Here is an 11,180-nt window from a genome sequence, read left to right as displayed (position 1 = left end):
GGATTCATAACCTCTCGATCATTTTCTGTTATAAACTTCTGTGGTTCTTCAATCGATCCATCAACATAGGAAATAAGATCAGCTCCATAAAGAATCATCTCAACCTGATCTTTCCAAACAAGATAGTTAGATCCATCTAAGAGCATCTCCAATGCAAAACTCAAAAAAAACTCTAATTAACTTATGTGTTGAGTCTCAATTGAGATTCTCTTTCCTATGTGGCTAACTTGAGTGTCTCTAATTCGAGTCCTTCTCCAATGCAACACTCTAAAAAACTCTAATAGATACACATGTCATACATACATTTAATAGGAAAAAGTGGTTGAGAAAGAAAGGTTTTCTATTGGTCCAAAAATTAAATTTGATGACTAGGACACTTAAGACTCTCAAAAGAGATCTCAAAAATAGAGTTTCTAGTTGAGACATCTTAAAACTTAATGCTTCCACATCATCTTAAGATCACAATTGAGTTTTGCATTGGAGAGGTTTTTTCTCAAAAAAAACTCTAAAGTCCTAGGTGGCACTTAATATTTTAAGATTGAGTCTTGCATTGGAGATGCTCTAACTGATCAGAACAAAATTAGAAATATGAGAGATTGATTGATTGATTATGGCGATTAAACGAAGAGGAAGCTAAATTCGAAGCTTGATTCATTTTGAAACTCTGAAATGTGATACCATGAAAGAATTATAAACTCTATGAACTTTCTCTTTGATCTTTTATTTCATTAATAAGTAAGTACAATTAGTGATTCAATCACATTATATAGCTAATACAAGTATTTAGAGAGAGAGTTAGTTAGTTATTTCTAGAGAGAGAGAGAAACAGAAAAACTAACTCCTAACTACTTTAACAGAATCTCAAGACTTGATTATACTTACACCACTATTACACTACTGTCTATAGGCACCTACAAGGCTTGAAACTTCACATAAGTCTTCATAAGCTATCCTTTCTCTAATATGAAAGAATTATAAACTCTATGAACTTTCTCTTTGATCTTTTATTTCATTAAAAAGTAAGTACAATTAGTGATTCAATCACTTTATATAGCTAATACAAGTATTTAGAGGGAGAGAGAGAGAGAGAGAGAGACAAAGTTAGTTATTTCTAGAGAGAGAGAAACAGAAAAACTAACTCCTAACTACTTTAACAGAATCTCAAAGTGTTAGTTATAATCTAAGAGGGTGTTTGATTTTTTAGCACTTCTAAGTGCTACCACTTACTAAATAATCACTTAGAGGGTGTTTGATTTTTGCACTTATTAAGTGATTTTCACTTAATAAGTGCGGGCCGGCAATTTTAGGCCGTTTGTTTTTTCACTTAATAAGTGAATATCACTTGTAAGTGGGGTCAAAGTAAGTGCAAAAAAGTAAGCTCCAACTTGGAGCTTATTTTTTTGCACTTACTTTCTAAGTGCTAAAAAAGACATTTCTATCCCTACCGAATATAATAATTACCAATGTAATTATAACTAAAAAGAAAATCTTAAACAATTTATAAGTAAAAAAAAAAATCTTTTTATGACTTTATCAATGACCCTTTTCCTTCTTCACTCATCCTTCACCTAAGATTTTCTCTTAAATTTTTTTCGCATCTCTTCCTTCATTAATCACGGAACCACACAAACTCCATGATGCAACGTAAGTTATTTCTCCTTCATAATTTTTAATTACTTGAGGTTAATATTTTCGACATAAAGCATTCATAAATCGTAATACTCTTGTATCCAAACTCGCGAGCATAATAAATAGTATGAAATGCTAATATGTAAATACTTTAAGGTCAAAATAGACAATTTCTCATTTTTATTACGTTTAGAGTTAATATAAAAACAAAAATCAAGCACTTACAAGTGATAGAAAACAAACGCCATATCACTTACAAGTGATATCACTTACTAAGCTCCAAGTTGGAGCTTACTTTTTTGCACTTACTTTGACCCCACTTACAAGTGATATTCACTTATTAAGTGAAAAAACAAACGGCCTAAAATTGCCGGCCCGCACTTATTAAGTGAAAATCACTTAATAAGTGCAAAAATCAAACACCCTCTAAGTCTTAACAGACTTGATTACAGACTTGATTATACTTACACCACTATTACACTAATGTCTATAGGCACCTACAAGCTTCAAACTTCACATAAGTCTTCATAAGTTATCCTTTCTCTACTATAACCCATACGAGAATTGAAACCCCAATCGGGATAATCTATCTACACGGGTTCAGTACGATTCCGAAACTTTAATCGTACAACTTGATAATTAACCCAAATCTACTTTTACTAATAAACAATTATATGTTAACCGAATTGCCCTGTTTAACTAACAAACACCCATTTTTACCTGGTTCATATCTTCAATCCTACTTCACTCTCTCTCTCTACCTTTCTCGCTGTTCTGTTAGATCTGCAACAAAATAAAGCTCAAACTCAAACAATTGCTTCGCTCGAATTTCATTAAATCAATTTTAGCAAGATGGGTTATTCGTCCTGGCCTTCTCCAGACGAGGTAATATCTGATTCACTGGATTCCTTTAATGTTCAAATCTATTGGGTTTTTGTCTTTACTCACCAATTTGAATTTGTTCTAAGAAATGACTGTGATTAGGGATTTCTTTCTCTGGGTTTTACTCCTGTTATTTCTCAATTATTATTCATTTTGGGATTTCAATGTATAATATGGGCATTGTATCTATTTTGCTTGGGAAATGGTGGATTATAGTGGGATGAACTTCACATTTTTTCTTACTTCATAGATATAGAACTCAGCATTGTGTCAGATCTGCTTGTCCAGTCTCACATTTTTTTTATTGTGGCGGATTTATTTATAATCCAATTGAAATAAACACCAAGTGATAATTGAAAGTGCAGATTGGACTTTATCTCAGTTGTTGTCCACCTCCTTTAAAATCGAAGAGGTTGTCGATTTCACTCTTGAGACAGTGCAGTTTACCCACTTGAATTATCCCATATAATCTATAGGTGTAAATAAAGTATAAGATAGTTGGTTCAGTGACCTGTCTAGGGTTAGTTTTCATGCCATGTCTAGTGTTTTTTCTCTTGAAGTCAAGAAGAACACTTTGTACGAAAAGAAGTCCTATTTTGAAGGTGCCATTGTTATACATTTGATTTTTTTTTTTTTATGTTTAGTTATTTTTGGATGGTAATTTTGGTTGAATTTAGTGATTAAGTTGTTTGATTATTGATAAGGGTTTAGATGTAAATAGGTTGATGGAAGCATAAAACGTTTACACTTTACAATTTGGTAAGTAAGTAGAACTTCAACTAGAAGTTGTACCATAAATACATATGTTCTTCGTTAAACTACTAATCTTTTCACAAATTGAAAATAAATACATAAAACATATCTTGGACTGCTTATGCCATTCAGCCAGCTTGGGTATCTGTATATGTGGAGAACAATTGTTCTCGCAGTTTCCTAATTTGAATCTCAAACTAACTTGCTAAACAAGTCTTTCTTGTTATAAATAGAAAATCCTAATCAAGTAAGACAACTTTATAAAATTATTATTCTAAACTTAAGGAACAAGTAAACTAAGCGAAAGTAAATAAAATACACGTAACTAGATAGATCTCTAAACACTAACCGCGAATGATAAAGCAAGTCCTCGAATCTGCAAAATCATGATTTTGATTAGAGCCCTGATAGGTAAGTTGTTGTGGAGATTCATTAGGGACAAAATACGATGTGTGGAGAAAGGTGGTAGCAGCCAAATGTGGAGAATATTACTTCATGTAGGACAACAGATTGCGTCGTCATACAAGGTCTTTGTCTGGAGAGGAGTTCTAAATGGTTTGTGAGATTTTCTTTCGCTTTGTCGAATTCAAAGCTAGGTTAAGGGGACACGATTAATCTCGGAGAGGGTAGAAAATATGGGCAGAGTACTCTCATAAATTCATGTGATGACTCGTACTCTATCTCAAAGAAGAAAGGAGTCACAATCTAGGAGATGCGATATGAGGGTGTCCAAGGAAAATCATGTGATTTGGACGGAGTAGGAAACTCTATGGGTCCAGATTTTTTGTCCAGGGTAGGCAGCATGACGGATAATGCAGAAGAAGCATTTGCAAGAGTTTGGTTGTTGCGCGAAGAAGAGGAGTTCCCAGTCAGGTCTTTTACGATGACCTAAAGGGAGGACAATGTGCACCTGCTGCCATGTCTCTATGCATGGATCCAGTGAAAGCAAATGATCCTAAGAAAGTATAGCTTTTGTCTTGGAGGCTTGCCTTGGGAAACTACAAACCCGTGACCAAGGAATGAAATTTCGGTTTCGGTGGAAATTTCGGTCGGTCCAAAAGTGGAAACGTTTCGTAGAAACGTTTCGGTCAGTGTGGAAATCTTACAAATTTACAAAAATGATAGAAATATGATGCAATTATGTATAACAAGATTATTAAACCATAATGAAGCACAAAAATGACGTTTAACATTATCTATTAGTTTGAGGGAGTATTAAAAATTACATAGTTACTTCCAGGGGTAAATTGAATAACTTTTTGGCTATAACACCAAAAAGATTAACAATTTGATAATAGTTAATAGTTAACAAACTATGTTAGTTTAAGAAGGTATTGTCAATTAGTCAATTACACTGTTATATCAGGGGTATACTAAAATAAAATCAATTTAGGCCGTTAAGTCGTGGCGTAAAGCATTCAAATAGATTTAAAAAGCATTAAAAACATTATATGAAAATCAAGAGAGATCTAAGAGAAATGAAGATGAAAAAGACGAAGGAAGGGATATGTTTCTAGTATTAGTTTCTCCTGGTTTTTTGCTAGATTTCTACTATGTCGGTCAAAATTTCCATCATGTCGGTGGAAATTTCGATATTTCCAACCATTTCGGTGGAAGTTTCGATCATGTCGGTGGAAACTATGCAAGAAATAGTTGTAAGTGTTACTTCGTGCACATAATCTGATTTTCGGAAACGTTTCGCGAAATTTCGGAGAAATTTCGGGAAGTTTCATTCCTTGCCCGTGACAGGCTAGAGAGGATGGGTTTTAGTATGGTTAATAGATGCTGGTAGGGCAAAGGAGTATAGGAAATGGCATGCCAAGTTTTATGTGGTACCAGATATCTTCAGCAATGTGGAGACGTATTGGGGCTTCGCTCCATTAGAATTAGGTGGCGTCTGAGTTGATAACAGAAAACACCCTATCTTGAAAATGCTCAAGTAGATCTCAGGCAAAGAAAGCCATCTGCTCACCTTTTTCGGCATTAACTGGTTTACTTGGTTTGGAAGTAAAGGAACAGTAGCCTTTTTTAAAGGGCGGGCCATTTCACTCGAAGCATTTATCTTGGATATCAATTATCTTTGTGTGGGTTCCAGCCTTCCAGGTATAAGGAGCTTCATGAGTTTTGGTTTTTCATGTTTTCATGTCTAATTGGGAGGCTTTTCTCATGTGAGGAGTTCTCTTTTCATGAATTCGTTATTTGATTTAGTGTTCATTGAAAAATAACATTGGTGGAAGTTTAAAACCAATTAGAACTTTTTTCTTGTATTCAAAATAAAGGATAGTTTTTCTTTTTAGAAATGTGAAATGTCATCACGTTGGTAGGTAAATGAATGTTATATAAGCAAATTGGACAAACATTTTGGAATATCCATCACGCCCAAACAAAATGGGACGGAGGGAGTATATCAATAAGCAAAATAAAATAAAAAGACAACTAATGTATCAACATTCTCTGTGTTTAACAAGGAGTAGACATAGTCTATTAACAATAAGCTTTTCTTTTCTAAATGTCTGTTTAGTAGTTCTTGGTCGTGATTAATGGTATTTTTCTTTTGTTGCAGTTGGATGCAGTAAAGAAGATAGTGGCAGATATGAGTGGAAGAGCTTTGGAGGAGATTAAGGTTGTTGTCTCTCCTTATAGGATATGTCCTTTGGGGGCTCACATTGATCATCAGGTGAATATAGTTACTTTTATTCAATAATTTCTTCTTATTATCTAACTGGATTTTTGATTTCTCAAAAATCTAGTTTTCATAGTTACATAGGTGTAACTATATTATTTGGGCAAATAAAGTCAACTATTCATTAAGGGTCTTTAATACATAGTTATTGAACTTCACTTAGTCCAGGTGAGACTACTCTTAACAAATTTTTGTGCTTCGATTATTCTTTTACAGGGTGGAACTGTTTCAGCTATGACGATTAATAAGGGCATACTCTTGGGGTTTGTTGCTTCTGATGATCAACAGGTGACCTTTTCCTATAAACTGGTGGCTAGAAAAATCAAACAATTGTAAATATTCAGTAGTATTTCCATTTTGTATTAGTTTGATGTGAAACCTTAGCTTGCAACTAGTTCCGTCGTTCTTTTCCTTAAACAACCAAAAATTTGTTACATATTCTATTTCCTAATTATTAAAGGGGAACTCGTTATGTAGGTTTTACTTCGATCAGGACAATTCCGAGGTGAAGTGAGGTTTAGGTACGAATGTTCTGTTAATCTGTTGTGATTCAAGAATGATCGTTCAGTTAAAAGCGCACAAGAATCAAAATATCTTGAGTGTCCTGAGGGTGACAGTCCTTATCAAGGAGACCATCTCCACTAAGAATCAGTTTCTAGTTGATCTTCATTTAGTCACTATAAATCAGTTGGAAAATTGTTTCGAAGTATAAACTGGCAAGTTCATGGCGATCTTTGAAAACTTAACCCTAATCATTTGAGCTTTACGATTGTTACAGTAAATACTTCTGTAAACTTCTTAAGTAAGGCCAAGATCCAAAACTGCAAATCATCTCCGTAGTTAAAGCATGGTACTCCTAACCCAAGACTAAGAAACAAATAAAAATACTAATCCCTCATTACAAACACTTTCTTGTTTGTGTTTTGGCCAGTCACTTAAATCATAACCAACTTCAGTCATCTTACTTTTGCCGCGTATATAGTTTAATAAAACACAGAAGGTACCCAAATTATGGCTATCAAAATGGACATGATACATGAGGTTGAATATTTTGTTGCATTTGTATATCTCTAGAACAGATGAAATTCAGCAACCAAAGCCTGTTGTAAAGAAAAATGAGAAGGTCCTTGCCTGTGATCTACCCAACTATGAAGAATGTAGCTGGGGAAATTATGCAAGAGGAGCATTGTATGCATTGCAAAGAGGAGGAAATCAATTGAAGCAGGTTGGACATGCATTTGTTTCTTTCTTTAGGATGAATTTGTCCTTCACCGCTTCACAAGAAAATACCATTCTGGGTTTTCTAGAAAGCAGTATGTCCTCAATTGCATCAAAGTTATTCAAAATTTTCATTGTTAGCTGGGATGCCAGATCTAGATGTCTGTTAATGCTTATAAGTTAAAACAACTCACAAAACTAAACATTCCATGATCAGTAAGCTCAATGCTCAATTATCCAATTGTATGTGTATCTTAGATATCCTCTGATGGTTAACTAGCACATTTCCTTAGAAGAGCATTTGTAATTGTAACTACAATACGTTGTATTTGTTTCTCTTCTTGCAGGGTATCACTGGATACATTTGTGGTTCCAAGGGGCTTGATAGTTCAGGACTTAGTTCTTCTGCTGCTGTACGTTTGTCATTTTTCTAGTCTTCGCAACTTTTAAGCTGCATCATGTCCGTTGATGTCTTATGTATCATTTTCGTGCAACTTTCCTAATAAGTATATATATGAGTATGGGTGTCTGTGTGTATTCTGTTCGAGAAATGGTTCCTTGACATTAAGCTTTTTGTCCCGTTGCAGGTTGGAATTGCTTACTTGTTGGCTCTTGAATGTGCAAATGGTTTAACTGTATCACCTACGGAAAATATTGAATTGGATAGGTAAGCACCCTTGAAGCATTATCTTTTATTAGTCATGCTTGTTAAGTTTCTTGCATGTGCAAATGGTTTACCTGTCCTATGGAAAATATTGAGTTGGATAGATCATTGCTTTAAATATCGAAATATCAAACTGTATGCTCCCATATATTTTCAACTCCCAATCTTTGTGCGACTAATTTTGTAAATGAATTAACTTCCGTGCTATGTTGAAAAAGTCGGCAACGGGGACTAGTCGGCGGACCCAGGACTGGGCTTAGTCGTTAATAGTCGTATTTACACGGGACTAGTCGTATAATATAAATATATAATTTATTTTGTATAAGTAATTATTATAGGTATAAATATAAACATTTGAGACAAATTCAAACCAACCAAAGTATTCTAACATCATACTAGATGAAACGCTATGAAATCATTCAACAATCACAGATATATTCAAACCCTAATAACTACATTCCAAATTTCCAATTATAAACATGCTTTCAACTTTAAAAGACTAAAAAATCAGTCAAAAAACAACAACATATGGTCTCTAAAGAGCGAAAGAGTAGTTAAAAGAAAATGAAGAAAATAAAGAGAGAAACTAGCTTGAAGTCTTGTTTGAAGAGGAGGATAGCTTCAAAATCTACTTGAGTCTTGTTTGATTGATGTTTGGATGTGAGAAGATGAGTGAAGAAGGCAAAGTTTCAAACCCAGAGCAGTCTTCTCGTTGGAAAATAGAAAAAAAAAAAAAAATAAGTACATGCTGTCCCTTATAAGTCCCGACTAGTCAACTCGACCTAGTCGGGCCGAGTCGGGGCTTTAGGCGAAATTAGGCCCGACTAGGGTTTTCAACCCTAGGCGAGTCGGCAAAGTGGGGACTGAGGAGTAGTCGGGGACTAGTCCCGTCTTTTTCAACATAGCTTCCGTGCTTACCAATTCATCGTGTTTGCAGGCTAATCGAGAATGAATATTTAGGTCTGAGAAATGGTATCTTGGATCAATCCGCCATATTGCTTTCTAGCCATGGTTGTCTCACATGCATGAACTGCAAGGTACTACTTGAATTTCCATACTATTAGTTTTTTTTTCTCTTCTTTGGGGTCGATGATATAATTTTACCACTATATTGTTGCTTTAGTTAGGTTACTAGTTGAACTAATTCTCTGAATAAATTAGTAACCCTTCCTGTCTTGTTTGTGACTCATTTGTCATTTCATATTTCATATTTCACATTTTCATTTCTGCAATAAGGAAAATCATTGCGCCATGGCATTTTAGTTATCTATTTCTATTGATTTTGCATTTCAAGTTTGTGTTATATAGTGTTACTTGAATCCTGTAATTCTCTAAATTCACATAATAATAATAACTATTAACTCAGTTGTTTTTGCTGTTTAGACCAAGGAGCATAAGCTCATACATACATCAAACTTGGGCGAGAACAAAGAATACAAGGAGCATAAAAGTTATAAGATTCTTTTAGCATTTTCAGGATTGAAGCAAGCCTTGACGAACAACCCTGGATATAATCGCCGAGTTGCTGAGTGCCAAGAAGCTGCTAGAGTTCTTTTGGAGTACGTTACTTGGATTTAAATACGTCCCATAATCTTTGAAAACTTAACCCTTATTATTTGAGCTTTACGTTTTATATATTTCGAAAATCAGTGAGTGATTAATATTCGTTTTGATGACCTTAAAACCAACTGATCAAATTGATTGGACGGCCTATCCCTGATAGCTTGGTCAAGAACCTACTTACCGGTGCTATCTATCTCTCACTATTGTGTGGGGGAACTTCACTAAGTTCACTCCCTAGTCATTGAAATTCAATTGCATTTGAAGTCAACTGATATTTGTACTGAAATTTTAGGGTTTAGTATTACCTTTTTTTTTCGATTCTGCAGTGCATCAGGGAATGGACAAAAGGAGGCTCTTCTTTGCAATGGTCACTATCTTTTCCCCAGTTTTCGAGCAACATTGAGTTACTTAACTTTTTTTTTTTTTGCAACTAAGTTCAATTAATTTACTTTTTTTTTGTCAATGCAGTTGAACCAGAAACATATGAAACTCACAAGGTGCGTATATTTGACTTTAAATTTATAAAATGCATAGATCAACAGCAAAACCCTCTTCTCCAATGAACTCGTTAGTTATAAGTTAATGGAGTTTGTTACTAATTCTGTTTCTCTCTTCTTTTCCCCGTTCTGACTTGTTCTTCCACTCTGTAAGTTTCCAGGCTAAGTTACAACCGGATCTTGCTAAAAGAGCGGAACATTATTTCTCAGAAAATATGCGGGTTAATAAAGGTACTACAATTTTCTTGAATCTTTTGGACACTTCTTGAAATTACCATAGAATGCCCTTTTGATGGGTTTGAAAATGTACCAGGACTTGAAGCTTGGGCTTCTGGTAAAATGGATGATTTTGGGAAGCTCATTTCTGCTTCTGGTCTAAGTTCCATTCAAAATTATGAATGTGGTAAGATTTAATTCAGTTTTCTTCGATTTCTCTCTCATCTCTATTCCTATGTTAATTAACACCTGTGAATATAGAGTTCTAAAATATATGAACACCTATGAATATGATAGAGTTCTAAAAAATAGGAGAAAACTACGAATATTGTTTGAATACTCGAAGGTGGTGTATTTTTTCATTGTCTGAATCTGACTCATCTGAATCAAATGGATTCAAAATAAACCAAAACCCATCTTTCAGATGAGTCAGGCGTCACAATTCAGACATAAACAAGCAGTCTGAAATCTGACTAGAGTCAATTTAGACTTTGAATCAGATTTTATATCCGACTTTAAGAGAAAAAAAAAGAACCACGTAATGCGTACATATTGACAGTGTTTTAAACTGCTACACAGGATGTGAACCGTTGATTCAACTATACGAGACTCTGCTGAAGGCTCCTGGGATATTTGGAGCTCGGTTCAGTGGTGCTGGATTTAGAGGTTGTTGTCTTGCATTTGTCAATGCCGATCAAGCAGTAGAATCAGCTTCATTTATCAAGAGAGAGTACCGGAAGCTGCAACCCGAGTTAGCGAATCAACTAAACCAGGACACTGCAGTACTCATCTGTGAAGCAGGAGACTGTGCTCATGTCATCTTCTAATCATTCTCAAATTTTTCCTTCTCATCCCCCATGTATGTTGTTCTTTCTTCATAAATCGCAATTCATCAATTCTTTGTCTTCTTACGTGTAATTTGATATTCTTTTTCGCAATACATAAATATAAATAAAAACTTTTTTGTTGGATCCCATAAATTTTTGTGTTTGCTTGGGAGAAAAGAATGACAAGTGAACCAGATTTTCCTGTAAATACTTACAACTACTTGCTAGTAAGGCCTTGAATAGCAAAT

At 34.6% G+C, this 11,180-nt stretch overlaps 1 protein-coding gene across 1 annotated transcript; it reads left to right on the top strand.

Moving 5' to 3' along the window:
- The first annotated feature begins 2,176 nt into the window (after positions 1–2,176).
- GALAK (galacturonic acid kinase) lies at positions 2,177–11,085 on the top strand. The gene is made up of 14 exons (XM_086648941.1): positions 2,177–2,514; positions 5,828–5,941; positions 6,164–6,235; positions 6,425–6,468; positions 7,022–7,172; positions 7,513–7,578; positions 7,753–7,832; positions 8,767–8,866; positions 9,213–9,388; positions 9,719–9,759; positions 9,861–9,889; positions 10,051–10,120; positions 10,203–10,292; positions 10,685–11,085. The coding sequence occupies exons 1-14, from the start codon at positions 2,482–2,484 to the stop codon at positions 10,930–10,932; spliced, it is 1,314 nt and encodes a 437-aa protein (XP_086505067.1). The 5' UTR covers positions 2,177–2,481; the 3' UTR covers positions 10,933–11,085.
- Positions 11,086–11,180: the final 95 nt, after the last annotated feature.

The sequence above is a fragment of the Eschscholzia californica genome, unplaced genomic scaffold, assembly GCF_041429995.1.
Source record: "Eschscholzia californica isolate CP2 unplaced genomic scaffold, dmEscCali1.0.p SCAF_6, whole genome shotgun sequence".
Classification (NCBI taxonomy): domain Eukaryota; kingdom Viridiplantae; phylum Streptophyta; class Magnoliopsida; order Ranunculales; family Papaveraceae; genus Eschscholzia; species Eschscholzia californica.
Note: the sequence above shows the minus strand (reverse complement) of the source record. Positions and strands in the feature narration are given on the sequence as shown.

What these genes read in the sequence shown, in the direction of transcription:
- GALAK (XM_086648941.1), top strand. Translation starts at nt 2,482, where the DNA reads ATGGGTTATTCGTCCTGGCCTTCTCCAGACGAG. An exon ending in GGAGGCTCTTCTTTGCAATG is followed by an intron (nt 9,760 to 9,860) that starts GTCACTATCTTT and finishes TTGTCAATGCAG; the next exon opens with TTGAACCAGAAACATATGAA. An exon ending in AAACATATGAAACTCACAAG is followed by an intron (nt 9,890 to 10,050) that starts GTGCGTATATTT and finishes GTAAGTTTCCAG; the next exon opens with GCTAAGTTACAACCGGATCT.